Source organism: Lethenteron reissneri, chromosome 17, assembly GCF_015708825.2.
Source record: "Lethenteron reissneri isolate LAM-NWPU_2019-01 chromosome 17, ASM1570882v1, whole genome shotgun sequence".
NCBI classification, from domain to species: domain Eukaryota; kingdom Metazoa; phylum Chordata; class Hyperoartia; order Petromyzontiformes; family Petromyzontidae; genus Lethenteron; species Lethenteron reissneri.
The window spans coordinates 11,279,476-11,298,952 of record NC_083795.1 but is presented as its reverse complement, the minus strand read 5'-3'; the positions used below and the strand labels follow the sequence as shown (position 1 = coordinate 11,298,952).

General features: G+C 49.3%; 1 protein-coding gene across 1 annotated transcript in view; it reads left to right on the top strand.

Annotated features, from left to right (window-relative positions):
* Positions 1-19,477, top strand: part of LOC133343488 (slit homolog 2 protein-like) — a 187,947-nt gene that overhangs the window by 155,262 nt on the left and 13,208 nt on the right. Inside the window, 10 exon segments of the mRNA XM_061553143.1 lie at positions 3,270-3,341; positions 4,855-4,926; positions 5,348-5,511; positions 6,219-6,343; positions 6,979-7,079; positions 8,446-8,585; positions 13,418-13,511; positions 15,934-16,045; positions 16,047-16,072; positions 17,887-18,127. Of these exon segments, the coding sequence (XP_061409127.1) occupies positions 3,270-3,341; positions 4,855-4,926; positions 5,348-5,511; positions 6,219-6,343; positions 6,979-7,079; positions 8,446-8,585; positions 13,418-13,511; positions 15,934-16,045; positions 16,047-16,072; positions 17,887-18,127 (1,147 nt within the window).

The following is a 19,477-nucleotide window of genomic DNA, read 5'->3' as shown; positions in this document are numbered from 1 at the left end:
TTGCTAGCACAGATGCAGCGACAGGTGTCCTCTTCCTCACTGGAGCCAGGAAGCCAACGAACGAACACAAGCTTCCTCCCACCCAGGTCTCAGAAACAATTCCTCACCACGTTTCCCTAGCAGCTGGCTGCCATTTGCCTTCTGCTTCATGGTTCGACAGTAACAGTGTTTACCACTCCTGGCAAGGGACAATGTTACTTTGGTCAATTACGATCAACCGCCGCAAGCTGCTGTAGCCGCCCCACAAAGTGGTGAGGAGCATCTCTCGGCAGACACGCAGCGTTGATGGCCGAGCGAAAATGAACGTGTTTGCGTGAGGGCATCCTTGATGGCTTTAAGATGCGGGTGGAATACACAGACAGGAATGGATTTGGCACATGTATTTAGATGTATTTAGATGCTACGATCCTGCCAGTGGTATAGCGGTTACCAACATCCTGGAGTTTCGATCCAGGGGTCACCGGTTTCAATCTCGGTAGTTGGAAGAATAGTGGTGCCCGGCAGTATAAATGGGGATACACCACAGTTGATCGATTGGCATGTGGTGGGGTAAAGTGTGGGTATTTCTACCTCCTCCAATGCGTCTAGCCAGCATGGACGAGAGGGCAATATGACCCTTGGAAGGAACGCTCATGAGCTCCCTCTCTCGCGTGAAGCCCTCCTCCGCAAGCAGTCGTGTGAGCGAGCTATTGCAGGGCAGCGTGAATGCAAGTTGCATTCTGTTGTATTGTGTGGGGAATTAGCAATAGTAGATTAATGAACGACTGTCGAATTAATGGTGAATTACTCTTAACTATTGTTCATTTACACTATGAGATCTCTTTTACCAGTGGCAAAATATAGTAGTAGGTTTTGTACCAGTTTAAAAGGGTAAAAACCTACTACTATTGTTAATTTCCCACACAATACAATTTTGATTCGCATTGCCCTGCTTTGTAGCGTTGGCTACACTCCTACGCCACCCCTCATAATTGGTGTTTTCCATATTTACGCGGCTTAATTATGCGTTCATAAGACAAACATAATATTCGCATAGTTTATAAATTGCTCGACTGTGCGGCGCATAATGATAGGTTTTATATAAATGTTTAAAAGTGATGCCAAATGTAATGTCATCCTAACAATAACAGACAAAAGGCCCCATTTTCTGTGCAATGTAGGGCATGGTATTTGAAAACATGTGTCACCATGTAGCTGCCAAAACATGTGTTGAATGATTTGCTGTACGTGGCTCCCATGCATACCTTCATATTTGGCCCGAATGAACAGGATTCTGCCGAAATTACCATACCTTGTACCTCATAGAGAAACAGTTCACACCCATATATATATGCATAACTTTAAGATAAACAAAAGTAAGAATTTAATCGTAGCGTGCACCTCTACAGATGTGTTTAATTACCCTAGGTCGTTATTGCAGCGTTTAATTAGCCCCGAGGACGTTTGCTAGATAATCCCGGGACGTGAGGAGAGGCTTGAACGAGCGCAACGGTGCTCGATACGTCGCCACTCACAAACGCTCCGATCAATAACGACCCGCAGGTCTGGAAGAGGAATGAAGCTCCGTGTGTACTTATTGGCTTCCGTCTAAATGAATGAATCAATTGCAGAGTTGGGTGGCTGACTGGCTGGGTTGGGTTGGTTGATTGACTGGCCGACTGACTGGCTGGCTGTCTGCTTGGTTAATTAGTGCATTGATTAATTGGCTGGATGGTTTGGTGTTTCCTGAGTTGGTCAGATGGTTAGCTGATCAATTGAATGGCTGGCTGGCTGGCTGGTTAGTTGGTTAGGTGGTTGGGTGTTTGATTACTTGGTTGGGTGAGTGGTTAGTTGGTTGGATGATTAGCAGATCGATTGATTGGCTGGCTGGCTTGGTGGCTGTTTGGTTGAATGATGAGCAGATCGATTGTTTGGCTGGTTAGCTGGATGGTTGATTCGTTGGTTGGCTGGCTGGTTAGTTGACTGGCTGATTTACTTATTGTTCGGTGACCAGCAGAGTGGAGGAGGCGCAGGCTCTGTGAGTGAAATGTAAACAATCTGGGAGGGCAGCGAGCAGCACCGCAGTGAAAATCTGCCAGGCTTAGGGGCCACCCAAGGCTCGGCACTTAACTGCAAGCTGGTTATTGTTTGTGTACATCAGAAGGACAGATCAAAGGTTATTGTTTGAAGAAAATAATGGGTGGGTTCTGCTCTGCGTTTCTGTCCTGTTTATGAAGCACGCGCGAGTTGTTATTTGTTCCAAATGCGGTGGTTAAAATCAGCCGCATGTACAATATTAAATGTCCCATGGAATGTATTGGCGCAGGCAAAACACAATAAATTACAATTGATATTGTCGTGGCAACATGTAAGCTGCTCTGAGTCCCAGGACTCTTTTTCAATAAAAACGATGATATTTTTTGTTTTACCAGGTAAGGCCCACTGAGCGATATAGATATTTTTTAGAAGCCACTTGGCAAAAAAATTATTGCTCAACGAAGTTACTTATCACGTCGACATTTATATCAGCCAAATACTCTAAAGGCACGCTTCAAAATGTGGAGGGGAAAACCAGAGAACCCGCAGAAAAGTCCACGCGACCACGGGGAGAACATGCAAATTCCAAATATACAGGCATCAATGTTGGGATTGAACCTACGACCTCCTGTACACCAGGCGAGGTAGTTAACATCGCGCTGCATTGAGACGTTGGGTCAATAGCTTTCATGAGATGTTTGGCAGTGGGAGGAAACCGGAGTACCTGGAGAAAATGCATGCATACAGGGAAGGGGTTTATACTCAACAATGTGATGTCCAGACCAGCTCTCAGCCCCAGCCCTGCAACACCTGGCAAGCCCCGTGGTTGCCCATCTAACTACAATCCAGGCAAAAATTGGCTTAGGTTCTGAGATCGGACGAGATTGGGCACGTCCAGGGTGATTAGACAAAATCCTTGACACGTGATGTTAATCCTTTCTCTCATTAGGAAGCCACTGGAGCTATGCACTTTTCAATCTAAATCGAAAACTAATTTCTTTAGAACTAATTTTTTATGTTTAGTTTGTTGTTCTTCCCGTACAGTGCGAAAGAAGTTCAAAATGCGTTCAATCCTGACGTGTTGAAACAAACACGCTCAATAACAACACGGCTTTGTTTTTTTTTTAAAACGATGGTCTCGACGTGAGTTATAATAGCGCAGCACTTGTAGAACAGCTCCAAATATGTTGAGGGGGGAACATAACGCCCGGGAAGTCTGTGGGTGTAAGGTTTCACCTCTTTGTTATTTGCAGGATTCTGAGCTACAATCGTCTAAGGTGTCTTCCTCTGCGGGCGTTCGCTGGCCTCAAGACCCTGCGCCTCCTGTGAGTGTGGGAACCGGCACGGTGACACGTGTCCGCTCGCAATGACACGTGTCTGTTGCTGAGCGTGTGTGCAGCAGGAACTTCAAGAAATGTGACCCCCCCGCTTTGTCAAGCCATCCCCCGCGATTGCGACGGCCCCCTTCGATTGCGTGAAAGGGCAGCGTGTATTCGCATGGTGAGCGGTGGGGTAGCGGTTAGCGCAATATGCTTCAAACCTGGTAATCTGTGCCCGATTCCCAGCCACGGCTGGCGTAAGTGGTGTTTGAACCGGTCCTGGACGCTGACCCACACTCCCACCCCCCCCCCCCCTGCCTCACCAGCCCGTGTTGACCGGCATGGTGAAGTATGGCTCAAACATCCCCCATGAATGACGTAGCATGGGGGAGGCCTCCGTACGGCAGTGGCTTGACAAAGGCCTCTAAATTATTATCGTCTACAGAAACGTGTAGATGCTTGAAAAGATATCGGTATGTCATGTACGTCCCATGACGCTCAAGCTATTTGCTTGAGGTCACTCCCTGGAATGTCATTGTTGAGCCTCTCTAACCTTGAGACGCCCAGCATTTAGCAATTACACCTAAGGGCTTGGGGGAGGGCGCTTCCTCGCTCCGCGTTTTGGATGGGTGGAACGTCCTCGCGGGTTTTGCGAGCACGGCCGGGAAGATTACATTTCAGCGATGATGGACAGTGGGGCGGACAATTATTTAGTTGCATCCCCAAAACATTCTCTTGTTAAAGTGTGCGCAATAATTTCACCGGTTTCACAGTGCGGCTTCGAATTGTTTACGGCTCGAATATTTTGGTTCTATTTTTCTTTGCTCCCCTCCTTCCGTGTGCACGGAGCGAATTCCTTATTGACAGCCGCATAATCTTATCGCGGTGCGTTCACCGTGGCAGGACACGTCCCTTCCCACTCGACTTCCCATCCGTTGTTGTCGCTAACGTGTCACATCACGTGATTTAATCTCCTCGGCTGAAGAGCAAAATCCTCGGAATGTAGACCAGATTCGGTTAGAGCCGGAAGAGGGGAATTATTCATCTCGCAGCCATGCGGGCGTGAAGTGGGCGGTGGTGGCCTGATGTTGCTGAAATCCCGTGTCGACCATTTGCGTACATGCGTGTGCGCGCGCGTATATGTGCGTGCGTGTGTATGTATGTGCGTGCGTATTTTTTTTTATTGGTTAAGCGGTAGTGCAAAAGTTAGCGCGCTGCACTATCAAGCCAAGAGCCCCGAGTTCGATTACCACTCATGGCAAACATCGGTGACGATTATCTGAACCGGTCCTGGGCCTCCTCTAGGTCGACTCAGCCTCAAATGAATATCTGGTGCGGTGTGTTAAACATCGCGAATGGAGTGACAACGGCGACCGGGCGTGGTGTTGACCACCCCACCTCTTTATGTGCCGTGCCGGCCTTCATAGGTACTCGCTAACAGCACTTGCCACAACAGTCTGTTAAGGCTATATGGGGGATCTTTGTCTGTCTCTTTGTGTTTTTTTTGCATGGCTAATAGGTCACTTCACGGAAACGACGTCTCCATGATTCCCCACGGCGTTTTCAGCGACCTGACGTCTCTCTCCCATCTGTGAGTTTCGCCGTGATTCTGAGCGCAGCATATGAAAAAAAACACACACAACTTCAAATTAATTTTTCAACAGTTTCATTTTACACCCCCAGCCACGTGTAAATATTTTAAATGATAAATTACACCTCAAAAATTAAAACACGAGCACGCACGCTCCCATAAAACATTACCGCGAAAACGTCGCGTACGCAACGCTTCGACGCGGAGCGCTCGACAAGGGGCGCGCGTGATTAATGAAGCGATGGCCGCCGCTCGCCCGCGGCCTTCTACAGGTGTGAGTTGCGCCATCCACAGCGGAGCTCACGTTTTGGATATTTCGCCTAACCGCTTCGTGTCGTTTTAACTCCCACCCACCCGCCCGCCCGGCCCGTACGGACGAACCAACGGACCGACCGACCGACTGACGGACGGACGTCGGCAGAGCGCTGGGATCAAACCCGCTGCACTGCGACTGCGCCATGCGCTGGCTCTCCGACTGGGTCAAGGTGGACTACAAGGAGCCGGGCATCGCGCGCTGCTCGGGGCCTGGGGACATGGCCGAGAAGCTGCTGCTCACCACCCCCTCCAAGAAGTTCGAGTGTGTCGGTGAGGCTCCCGCGCGCCACGGCACCGCGGCGCTGTCCTGTGCCGTCACGTGAGGTGGATCTTACCGGTGTGCAGGCGGTGCAACTACACTGGGGTTACCACGGGCCGGAGGGGCACCAGGTGCCGGGCTACGAAGAGGCAGGGGGGAGGGAGGGGGGGGGAAGCGGACAGAGGGCATATAGCAATACACATCGCTGATGGAGATATTAGCAAATGATCACTAAATATTGACAAGAAGAAGCATTCTTCAATATATTGATTGAACCCAAAGTTATTTGTGTGTGTGTATGTGTCATTTTATAGTAATGTAGTGGTTACCGCGCTGCGCTACGAAGAGAGTGACCAAATTCGATTCCCACTCACGGCCAACGCCGGTGACGATTACCTAAACCAGTCCTGGGCCTCCCCGAGGTCGACTCAGCCTTAAATGAGGGACCTGGTGCGATGTGTAGACATCTCGACGTGCTTAATAGGCGCTCGCTAATGGCAATTGCCCCAACAGTTTGTTAAAGGCTAAATGGGAAGTGTTTGTCTTTGTCTATACATATTAATAAACCATAGTTTTGTCATAATGCTGTCAACTTAACAACAAACTCACGATTATAATGCATAACAAATGAGCGTTGCAATATGCGGCGCGACCGTTTTTTGCACGTTTTATTCAAAGCCTGTGATCCATCACGACCGTTGGTGCGCGTGAAACCCAGGTCCGCCTGACGTCAGCATCCAGGCCAAGTGCAACCCGTGCCTGTCGCAGCCATGCCTCAACCACGGCGTGTGCAGCAGCGACCCCGTCGACTTCTACCGCTGCACCTGCTCCTACGGGTTCAAGGTGAGGGCCGCTGCCGGGACCGCCAGCCCCATTGGTGGGCCTGATGAAAAAATCCTAAATTAACATCCCAACTGTGGGGGCTTGCTCCTTCTCCTTTGCTGCCTCTACTGTCTGCATTCCTCTCTCTTGGTCATCCACAATGCTGATGCCCTCCTCGTCTTTAAGTCCAGCGTTGAGTCTTCTCTACGGCTAAGGAGTTACTTCCCTCACAGGCTCATCCTCAGTGTTCACTCCTCTCCGCCCCCTCACCTGCATTGTAATCATCACTCTCTTCTCCAGTTCCCTACGGTCTATATCCACCTCACTTTGATGAACACTTAGAGATGTTTATCCTGAAACACAATACAATAGGAGCGGGGGCAGTGGTGTCACGATCCAAGCACCGTGGTTTAGAATGCACGGCTGATATCAGTGGCACTCCACCCTTATAAACGCTAAAACTCTGACGAGCGCTACCTGGAACTAATTTTGCCGCGGGAATTTGGATTCATTTTCCCTATCCCGCCCTATGCCATGTCCCCCACCCACCCAACCCCCACCAGCCCCCCTCCCCGCCACATCCCATCGCCCCCCCCACCACACCCCCCGACTCCAAACACTGCATTAACCCCACGCCGCTGTGCTCCCGGTGCCAGGGTCAGGACTGCGGAACGCCGATCAACGCCTGCGTGAGCTCGCCGTGCCAGAACGCGGGCACGTGCCACGTGCGCGAGGACGGTGACGACTCCGGATTCCAGTAAGGGGCCCTCGACGGCACTCGCCTGAACCCAGCTTGCACACGAGGCTGACGGCCGGTGCCCCCCCCCCCCCCCCCCGCGGAGCCGATGTGGGAGGAGGAGCCGTTTAAATTGAATAAACACGCTTCATCTTCTTGGTTCTTTTGGTAAAGTCACGTAGAAGGGAAGTAATAAAAGAATAAAAATAAAACACAATAAAATAATTTTATTGTGTTTTATTTTTATTCTTTTAATAATTTTATTGTTTTTTATTTTTATTATTTTATTACTTCCCTTCTACGTGACTTTACCGAAAGAACCAAGAAGATGAATCCCTGCAGTCACGAAAGCTTTAAATCGAAATTTAAACACGCTTCGTGTTTAACCCGACGTGCATTTAAAAAAAAGAATACGATGCAACGCAATCAAGGGCTTTCGGCGACTAAAAATGTGCCCGCACTAATTTACGGCGCGGAGCGACGTTAAAATTCACGGCAAGCCCGAAGGTTGCGTATGTTGTCCAATTCGATGCGTGACGTGAGGAATATGTAGCCTGCAACAGGCCTGCTGCACGGTAACCATCCAGCTGCAGTGGGGGGGGGCGGGGGGGGGGTCGTTGTGTAATGGAAGCACGAGGCTACACAGGCCACCCGAATGCACCAAATATTGGGTCGTTCTTAATATCCACCAGACAGCACTTGTGCGGCCAATTATCTGGGCTAATGGGAGGGCCGGGGGATGGCGTAGATGAAACAAAAGTGGGCATAATGCTACGTATATTTCACTTTAACTCTAAGGCAATTATGATGTCCCTGCATAGAATTGGGGTTCTAAGATATCATCCCTCATCTGTGTGTGATTGTCGGCACATCTGCGATCATGTGGGCATCCAGTTGCTGGCCCCCTGATGAGTATGCAGCAACCCAGATAATCAAGAGTTGACTGCAAATCCCCTGGATGTATGTTAAACTTCTTTCGTACCGTACGTAGCCAACCATGCTTAAGCCGGAGGCGCACATCATCAACCTCATCAGTCATGATGATGAAGTGCAGGAAAAGGACAACAAACTAAAGGCATAAAGCAGTTCTAAAGAAATGAGCTTTCAATTTATATGATTTAAAAGTGCATAGCTCCAGTGGCTTCCGAATATCAGAAGGAAGAGCTTCTCATACAGCCGCAGAAGCGCATCTGAAAGCGCGCGACGCAGCGACCGTCTTTGTTCGATGGCTAACCAAATGCCGCTGCTGCGAGGATGACCGGAGTTCACGTGATGGTGTATGCTCCTCGACGAGCTCAGCAAGGTGTCGTGGTTCATTTGTGACCCTGCTCGAGACTCGCTGCCGCCTCCCCCTTACTCCCCCCCCCCCCCCACCGCGTGACCCCAGGTGCGAGTGCCCCAAGGGCTTCGATGGAAAAGTTTGCCAGGTGAATATCGACGACTGCGAGGACAACGACTGTGAGAACAACGCCACCTGCGTGGACGGCATCAACAACTACACCTGCCTGTGTCCGCACGAGTACACAGGTGAGCTCCACGCCCCACCACCCACCACCGCCCACCCATCAACCAGAGCCACTCTGGGTGAACGCTAATGGCTTGGCGCTCTAGGTCAGAGGTGGCGAACCGTTCCCTTACTGATGGCCAAACAGGACTTTTAAATACCTTTGCGGGAGCTTAGGGGTTTGTTGGGGGTGGGCGATATACCACCAGATGTCCACTGGCCCACCACCCACGTTCACTCTGCTTAGCGGAACTGTTTATCACTGCTGTGGTGCCCCCCCCCCCCCCACTCAACAGCTCTACTGCCCCCCACTACCTCCCAAGAGGAGCAGGGCCTAGCAGGTGCCACACATTAAAGTAAAACTTTAAACCGATTTTATTTTCCCAGGTAAGGCCCACTGAGCCTGTGTTTCACCCTTTTTCAGAAGTGGCCTGGCTATCACTAATGATGGCTCGGCAAAGTGGCGTATATCAGCGTTTGGAAATGTATGGCAGCCAAATAGTTTCGACGCACGTTGCACGTGAATGTGGAGGGAAAGACCCGGAGGAAAAATCCACGTGACCACGGGGAGAACGATGTGGAAGTATAAATTTGATTTAAAGCTTTCGTGACTGCAGGGATTCATATTCTTGGTTCTTTCGGTAAAGTGGCCACTTTTTTCAAATTTTCTTGCTGTGTTTTTCACACCTGATGATGATTGCTTGTGTTGCAGTCGAAACGTCGTGAGAATTGTATTGTTTTATATTTTTATTATTTTATTGTTTCCCTTCTGCGTGACTTTACCGAAAGAACCAAGAATATAAAGATGTGGAGGTAGCCACTTCTGTCACTGCAACGGGCCCTGTTGGTCACAGACATGACTCAGCAGGCCATAATTAGAAACACAGCGTTGTTGCCGGGTTCAAAATGTTCCCCTCTAGTAGCAGATTAGTGAAGCTAAGACGTTTCTCGGTGATGTGCTGAAATACTGTCCGTTGTTACGATTCAGAATGGTAGACCAACCAACCATGTGCCCATGGGCCCCCGAAGTTCAACCACCCCTGCTGTAAGTGCAGCAGGAGTTGAGCTGTGTGTGCGTGCAGTGGGTAACAAACATAGCAATGGGTTCAACACACTCCCCCCCCCCCCCCCCCTCTCGTCAAACTTGTTAGAGCACCTGATTGTTCTGAAACAAAATATCACTTGAAAATTAACTTCAACATTCTGGGTTTTAATCTGGCCCATCTGATCAAAACCAGATTCTGCAGTGAGTTGATGGTCTCAGCATGGCCACCAATTACTGCACAGTGATTTTTATCGTATATAAACAACAAAAATCTAGCTTTAAGAATGACAAAAAAGAATCAAGCTTGCCTGTCACGACACACGGATCTCGACTGCAGAGTGCGTGGGGAAGGTGCAGCGCCTCCTAGTGTGCACAGCAGGTCGCTTGAAGGGATCTCGGATGCAGTTCTGTGATGTTGCCTTCCTTTAGGCTCGTCTCTTACACGCAAGGTGGTAACATTTCCCCTGTCCAGAGTTCCGAATGGACACTTCATCTCATAACATGATGCTGAGGAGAATAGGAATAAAACTCGACAAAAGATAATTAAATTAGTTGAAGAGTTTGCATTCTTCACGTTTTATTTTACTTTCTTAGCCACCAGGCTGCTGACATAACTTGGCGGCAGCAGCCAGTGAAACAGTCGGGTGTTTTTTTTTAAGTTCTCCACCATAAATCACCCGCTGAAAAGGAAACCTGGGACTAATTTGAAACGTACGACTGTGCGGTGGCCTTGCTTGTAAGGTGGTGGCTACACTGGGGGTGGGATGGATTTTTTAGCCATGTGCGTACCTCCTTGGGCGAAAGCCAGTCTGAGCAGATTGGACATCTCAACTGTATCAGTTGGTTGCGATTTGTTTGGGGAGTCATTCAAATTAATTTCATTGCGACACTTTAGCGAGCAACGGTGATGGCCTTTGCAAGTAAACAACCCGTGGAAGCCCCTTCCACTGTTCGGTTTTGCAGTGCTGTGTTCTAAGAGCGCGCGTAAATATTTCCGCAAGTGCTAACGACGATGTAAGACAAGTCTCTGGTGGAGGGTATCTGTGTGTAATCGCATGCAGATACTTGTTGACTTGCCAATTATGTGCACTTAAAGTAAGCGAACCTCTCAGTGATGTCACGCCGGCACAATTCATAATCATACTTAGACGTGAGCGGCATTTATCTCTCCAACGTCAAGACGATGACGGGGGACGGACTCGACGGCACCCAGCGGCGTTCTCGTCTCCGGCCGCTTTGTCGTAGCGCAAAAGTCGAATTGGGTTACCGGTCATCCTTGTGCGTGGGCAGACTTCGAGATAAGATCGGTGCAGATATTTTTTGCGGGGAGGAACGGGCTGGGATGCACCAGAGAAAAGGGGAAGGAAGCGGAGAGGGGCAGGGCAGGAGGCGAGGGACGGAATCGTGTCTTACAAATCTCCCAATCCCCGCGTGCCGATCACGCTAATAGTGAACAGATGTGCGCGATGCAGCCGGGCGTGAGGCCAGCACGGCCGCCAGAGTGGGCCCTCCATTCCTCAACGCAGGTCACGCTACGTCTGCCGTGCCGTGCTTCAAAAAGGAAGGAACATCCTGCACCGCCGAAGAGAAAAAAAAAATGACCCATAAACTGATGAGGATGGGATAACATCAGTAAAAACATTCAGGCAAAACATTTTTTAAAAGCTTATTAAAAGGAAAAGTTAAATCCGTAAAGCGTTTGCACGTCGTGATACTGTGCGTAGACTGTGAAACGTTAAAAGTTCAATTATCTGGCCATGTAAACAATCAGTTGTGTGTCTATAGATTTTCTATTTGTGCAAACATCGTGCACCTCGTGTTGCAATTGTATTTTCAATCATGGCCTTTAAACTGTAAGCTTAATGTGTAAATTTTCATTTACAGCGGCTAATGCCCTGCATTCCCCTGTGGCAATAACCATCCATTGAGTGAAATCCTGTCCTCCAATTCATCATGAGCCTCCAGCCGAAGGGACGCAGGACCATTTTTCACTCCTTCCCCAACACCGCTGCAGAGCGAGGGGAAACTGGTAGCTTACTCCTTAAAGCTGTGCGCGGCAGCATCGATTCAAAAAGGCTGAGAAAAATAAAACTCTTTAAATGCGTTACATCTGTGCCACGCCACGGCCAAAATTCATGAAGGACGCTGGAGACCCCGAGTGATGAAGGGGCCTCCGGACAGGAACGCGCCGGCCTTGTGAGACCGTGGAGGTAGTCCCGCGCCGGTTTATTCCTGGGTTTCTAAGCGCGTTCTTTGTGCTTTTCCTTTCACATCTTGTGTGCCCTGCACGAAGATTGCTGCTTTTTGTTCGTTAGCATCTCTCGCCGCCGCTTCTCTCACTCTCTGGCTCGCGTGCCACCAGTGCGCTGTCCTCGCATCGTGCCGGCATAGCTGTGACGTGCTGGACGTGCGAGAACTTGGCCTTCCTTAACGTTTGCCGAATGTTTGTTTTGTTCGTTTCTCGCTGCAAGCTGCTAAAAAGGGCAATGAAGTTGAAAAAGGTCAGTTTGTGACGTGCTTCTCTTTCTGCCGATCTTTGCTGCTCTCTGAGTTCCCCCCCACGTGCCGTCCGCCTTCGTGATGTTTTATTTTTTTTGCCGGTGCATGTTTTCCATGGCTTAATTTGTTGGCGGGATTGATTGTTGTTTTTTTTTTCTTCTTCTTTTTTACCAGTTCAGCAGACTGGACTATGCAAGTGTAAAGTAAAGTGCTTGCATGGAAATAATTTAGGGATACTGGGAGAGATTATACACATGGGTGGAAGAGAGTGAAGGGAGGTGAGGGCGGTAGGAGGGGGGGCACTCAGGAGATGGACAAAAAAAATAGCTAAGAAGCAAATTCAGACTCCTTCCCAAACACATTTTGTCTGGCGTAGCAATACACATGCCTCCCATGTTGCATAACAAATGCACGAGGTGCGATATTCTAGGGAAAAAATAAAACCGTCACACAGGTTGTGAGACTAGCCTCGCAAGCGGCAATGATCGAAGGAAAGTTCAATGACGAGGCCATTTGAATAATGAACGGCAGGCACGCGTAAAGGTGACGGGGGAAAGGAGATTGAGAAAGGAACACAGCGGTTTTGTCAGGCGCAGCGTCTGGCTTTCCTCTCTCTGAACGCACTCGGAAGTGGTGGTGCCCTGCCACGCGTTGCCGATCAAAGCCTCGTTAATCTCCGCGCGTTGTTGCTGGGTGATGCTCACCACAGTGGTGTAACGGGTCGCCGCCCCCGGGCTTGCTACTCAGAGGTCGCCGGCTCGATGCCATCTCCCGGCACGGCGGATGAAACGATGGCGCAAGAATCTTAAATCCAACCCGCTGCCTCCGGTCCACCCAGCGGTGTGAATGTGCACACGCCACGGTCGTTCGGCAGGTCGCACGTGCAGATGGTGGGGGTAAAGTGCGGGTACTCTCACCTCTTCCCAAGATGTCTGGCCAGAATGGAAGCGTAGGCCAAATACTCACTCGAGGGAGACCCTTCTGGCAGCAGTGATGTGACTAGGCAATTGCAGGGCTGCACCTCTTACCGCATGTTTATGTGGCTGGACGAGGCCAAGGCGTAGTGGCGATGTTGTCGACAGGCAATGCGCAGCGAGGAAATGAGCCCGAGGGACTGTCCGAATACGCAACACCGCCACCCATGAGCGGCAGCAATGGCGTACTTGCATCAACAATGTCGTGACGGTCGGGCGAATTATAAAAATCTCGATGAGCGCTCCTGTAACGCACACGCTGGCTCACGTGAGGTCGTTGCGCGTGAGCATTGCATTCCGGTGGATGGTCACGTCACGGTGTTTCTCCACCCTCTAGGGGAATTGTGCGAGGAGAAGATAAACCTGTGCTCCGAGGAGCTGAACCCATGCCGCCACAACTCCAAGTGCATCCTCACTTCCGACGGGCCCAGGTGAGAGCAGGCGGTGGTCACTCGGCAGTTTTGTGACCAAAACTTTTATTATTACAACCGGAGCGTTTCATTTCTGACGGAGATGTCTGGGGCTGATTTCCAGAAAAGATTACCTTCCCCCACCACCCCCGTCTCTTTCTTCCCCCCCCCCACCCCTGCACTGTGGGGGGCAGCAAGGGCCGGGGGGGTTAGTCATTGCGGTTATTATAATTATATTGTGATTATAATGCACCACGGCATTTACGCAGGGCCTGACGCAAAGTTTGCCCATTAGTGTGGCTGCATGCAATTCCACAGACCCCAGGGGTACGTGGACAAAAGGACTGACTGATAAAGCTATGTCATTGAAAGCTGCTTAATTACTCCAGCATGTTGAGTACAAGAGTTATGTTACAGCAGGGCAGAGCACAGTAAGATCACAGGACACTAAATACTACAGTGTGTAACGACGCGTCGCTTTATCGATTCGTATTCATTGAATCTTAGGCCTGTCATAATTTATGGGGAGTTTTATATATGTTGTATGTAGTGCATTCGTGTAGTCCCTTCAGCCACTAGAGATCACTACATTTTCACCTACCCATCCCAACGCAATCCAGGTTCAATCATGCTTCGCTTCTGAGATATGACTCTATTGGGGAAACTACAGTTGAATGCAATTTCAATGTATTTTTAATTATTATTTATCAGTATATATAACGCTGTGACAGCTCAGTCACACATTCCTGACAGAAGTGAAGTATGACATGCAAATTTCGATGTAAAGCTTTCGTGACTGCATGGATTCATATTCTTGGTTCTTTCGGTAAAGTCACGTGACTTTACCGAAAGAACTAAGAATATGACATGCAAAGTTCGCATATCTTGTGAGCGGTGGTGGTGCTGCTATGTTTTGTTAAGAGGCGCCGATGCTCCCCGAATTCTCGTAACGCGCCTTGGGTTAGAAATGAGCCTCAAAATCCCCTACCACACACCCCCCCCCACCCTTCCACTGCACCGGCAGCGCCTATAAACGTGTGGCTAAATGATATGTCAAGCCCAGGTCTTTGGGGACCTTTTAGAAAGCATCGCCCAAGGCTGTCCCCGCTGCTCGCGGTTGAGCGCAATTTATTTCCAAACGCGGCAAACGCCGTGACGGACGCGAGTCTCCGGCCCATGTGACAAGGCGGTGCGCCTGTGTGCCGATATCGAGAGGATCGTTAATTAACCTCTTTTTTATTGCGGGCAGCACGTGGCAACAATTCATGGCTTTTGGTGTTTTTTTTATTCTTAGGTTTTTTCGGTAAAGTCACGTAGGTAAAAAATTAAAAATAATAAAAATAAAATAAAAATCACGACGTTTCGGAGGCAACACAAGCTTCCATCTTCAGGTGGAACCGGCACAGCACGATTGCTGTATCAAGTAATAAATACAGTAAGAGATATAGCAATCGAAACGTCGTGATTTTTATTTTATTTTTATTTTACTTTTATTAATTTATATTTTTTACCTACGTGACTTTACCGAAAAAACCTAAGAATATGAATCCTTGCAGTCACGAAAACTTCAAATCTAGAATTTTGGTGGTTTTCTTTTTGTTTCTTTCGACACTCCGAATATCGAGTGAAGCCTGCAACCCGTCACATGTAACACATCCTCCCCACCAGATCATCTCCTTCGTATTCATCCGTTCACATCCCACTGATGGGCAAATACCTCCTCCAAATGTCTTGCACTCTTCACAGTGTATTTCCACCTCTATCCAGCGTGCTCCTCCAGATACCATCATATTAGTCCAAGAAATTGTATTTTCTATGTCCCCCCACCCTCTTTCTCCTGCCCTCTATCGGCCTCCATTCTGTTGTTAGTTTTTTTACATAACCTAATCCATTTATCATGTACAAAGCAAAGCCGTTTTGGTTTTGTGCCGGTTTTTTGTGTCGTCAATTGATATTCTGAGTCCAGTCACCAATGACTGCACGAAAAAAACATCCAATTACATCTGGTTTTGCAATTAATTTGGCCAAATTCCAGCTCTGAGAATTAGAATATTGGGTTTTACCGTCGTGCAACGAGCACGTCTCATTGTGCACGCCGACCGGGAAAAGTGCTGCCATCTACGCGGTGGACCTGAGATGAATTTGAGGAGGACTTCCCAAGCAGTTCTGTAATATCTACTTCCACGAAGGATTGCGGTGCTTTGTGAGAGATCAGAAACGGTTGCTTAAGTCTCGCTACGCGACGCTGATATAACTCAATCGATCGGATAAAAAATTGCGGAAACAAACTAGTCCCGTACGATAAACTAACAACCGAAAGCAAATTTCTCCATCGACGGGGGGGGCAAAACGGGCAAAACGGGCAGGGCAGGCGGGTGGGCGGCTGCAGCCGCGCAGGGCGTCGTGTGTGCAGCGAGCGCGCGTCTCCTCTCCGTCGCCGCAGGTGCGAGTGCGCCGCCGGGTTCGTGGGCGAGGACTGCGCCGTCGACTACGACGACTGCCAGGAGCACAAGTGCCAGAACGGCGCGCGCTGCGTGGACGCGGTCGACGGCTACGTCCTGCGTGTGCCCGGACGGGTTCAGGTGTTTACGGTCGCACGGAGAGGAGGCACTCTCGGCGTCGTCGCGGGTCGTTAGGTAGACCGCGAGGCCCTCGCCGGTTTTCAAGCGGGTTTTTCTCGCGGCTTTGTGTTGTCGGGGAATAATGAGACCCTTGTGACTGCTGCCGCTGCTGCCGCTGCTGCCGCTGCTGCCGCTGCTGCGAATGATTGATTGAGTAATTGATATTTTCTTTACCGGGGCCTGTTAACAGAAATAATCACACGCATCGGTGACACAAGTGTCGACTTTCCGAGTTAATATGGCATGTTACTCTGGAACGACGTGGCAGGTATGTCGTGGCTTTCCGTGGGGTCAGAACCCCCGTATAGCATCAAACGGTTTCAGCGACAAAACGAAAAACCTGCGGTCTGTAGTCGCATGCTTCAATCCCAAATACAACAACTCTGAGTCAAAATCAGGAAACAGTTGAAACGCATTCAGTCGATTTTTTTTTGTAGTTTTCTGTAATCCCGTTCATGACGCATGCCCCTTAATCCAATTCCTCCCATGCCCAGATCTTGTCGTAGGAGTCACTCTCACAAACACAACACGAGCTGAGCTACAGACGCATTGAGTGCTACCTCCGCGCACACACACACACACTACAACAACTGTGAGTCATCGGATGCGATTTTAGGTAGGCTCGATCACAAGTCCGTATTGAGTGGAAACTCTCGGAGGTGGGCGTGAAGTGTTGGTTTATACGTGCGTCTGTAATGGCTATGGGTGTGACACACAGCTCACGGACTGCTTTAAAACGAATGTGAGAATACCGCCGAAGCAGCGGCATCACCAAAGCCGCAACTGTCCTCATCCGCAGCCTGCGCTGCTGCTTCTGTGGCCAGCAAAGCGTCGCATAACTCTCCACTGCTAAAGTACCGTGAATGTTTTTTTTTTGGATAGGGGAAAAAAAAAAAAACTCTTTTTGGCAGATTTTGATTCACAAAAACTCTGAGAATGTTTTTAATTGCCCAATTTTCTCAATTTCAAAGAAAAACGGTGGAGTTTCATTCCACGTGGTTATGGCCCAGTTGTTAACAAAAACTAACCTAAGTTCACCTTCATCACTCCTGGCACTCCACCCGCACTGCCCCCCCCACCCCTTCTCCCTACCCACGAGGAATGTAACAATTCACAATTTGATGACTTGTCAAGATTCGGGGGGCCCCAATCTGATTGGAGTAACGATTCTTATTGTGCAATTTGTTTTTTTTGTCTTGTGGAAGTGTTGTTTACCCTACTGGCACAGATATAACATTTCGTTTTTTACGTTGGATACATAATACAATAATACATTCTCATACGCATGTATGGTGAGTTGAAAGAATCGATATAAATTGATGATTTGATTGTTACATACCTCAACGTTTCTGGTAGGTTCAACTGCCATATACGGTGAGCCTGGAGCTCCTCCCCCTATCAGGCCCGCCCTCTTTTCATAGCCACGGCCACTAAATCACTATCCCCATTCACACGGTGAGAGTGGCCTTGCAAATGGCATAGGCCCCACATAATGCACTCTCCACCCCCACCCGCTACTCAGGTAGTCCCCACCCATCTTCCATATTGTGAGTCGAGCACGATGCCAGAAAATATTAGGACCAGGACAAAAATCACGATTTCTCTAAATGCTTCCAGACAATGGAGACAACCTTCCTGAAGCCTGTTTTACCCTGACCAAATTAGAATTTGTAGCTTTACGCACAACTAACACCTGCCCATGCCCTACCATGTGTATCACCCCACCCCCCCACCTCCCCATCCTCGTCTTCCTCCTCCAACCGTCGCCCCGGCAGCGGGCCGCTGTGCGAGGTTCCACCTCCCATGGTGTACCTGCAGACGAGCGCGTGCCAGTACCACGACTGCCAGAACGGTGGGCAGTGCGTGGAGGCGGGCGGCGAGCCCGAGTGCCAGTGCCTGCAGGGCTTTGTGGGGCCGCGCTGCGACAAGTTGACGAGCGTCAACTTCGTGCAGCGCGACTCGTACCTCCAGCTGCCGCCCCTCAAGGGGCAGCCCAAGGCCAACATTACCCTGCAGGTCACCGCGCGCACACACGCGCAAGACGAAGATGACAGGAGGTTCCAACCCCCACCCCCATTGTTTAGCCACACAGACAGTTCTTAATTTCGGCCGGGTCTGTCCGGGTCACCGAGCCAGAAAACATTTCCGTCACAGTCATTGCACACAAAGTGCTTGCCACGAATGAACCACAATACCTTGCTGATATCGCCAAGGAGCGTAAACCTTAAGCCAGACTCCGGTCATCCTCACAGCAGCGGCTTTTGGCTAGTCATTGAACAAAGACGGTTCAGATTCGCTTCCGTGGCCGCCTGGAATGCTCTTCCTTCTGATATTAGGAAGCCACTGGAGCTGTGCCCTTTTAAATCCAGATCAAAAACTAATTTCTTTAGAACCGGTTGTTTGTGTTTAGTTTGTTGTCCTTCCCGTCCACCTCCGATTATTATGGTTGGCTACGTACGGTACGAAAGAGGTTCAACCTACATCCATACATAGAGTAAATACACCACATCCAGTATACCTCTCCCGATGGCTGTGGCTGCTGGTCATGTACCTGCTCCAGTCTACCAGCGACCCCGAAAGTACTGAGTGAGAAATTAAGCTCTACTTCTAGACCAGTGCAGTGGCTTAACATTGATATGAATAGAACAAAATTGGTAATCACCATCATTTGTTTTCTTCCGTTTGAACATTTGAACCTTATGGCGGGACCCCAGGGTCCCGAATAAACGGAAGTCAAAATCGTAAATCATTTATTTTTGGCGACTCCGTCCCACCACACACATAAACGCCGCGACCCACCTGGCGCGGATCATTCTATTGTCGTGTCGTCCAAGCGCAGCAGCGAGGACGAATGCGCAGAAGAAACAAAACTTTGATTAGCGCATCGTGTAGAGCTCGTCCAGAGGAATAGATTGCCGCATCGTTCGCCTTCAACAGACATAAAATAACGTCGCAACGCAGTTCATGCGAGAGCCAGCGGCTTATAGGACCCCGAGGTCCGTCCATAAGGTTCAGTTATGCTTATTTTTTTATAACTGTGCTGCGTGGTTAGGTATAGTCAAACAATGCCGATGAATCAGAGGAGACCGTCACAGCTGTAAGAGTAAATATGAATAGTCTTATTATATTGTTATTCAAGCATGTTCATCTATATTGTACATCACAGTTGTTGAGCACAGACCCAAAGTCCCGAAATGCCAAGTGGCCAGCAGCAAAACAGGTGTAACAGATGGGAATTACTAATGTCTGGAATTTAGCAAGGTTAGTGTAAGAACTTGGACGATGGGAGGGAATTCCAAGGTGGAGAAGCGCAAGGGAAGAAGCAGACTGAGGAGTTATTGTGACCCGCACCTTCGATAATTATAA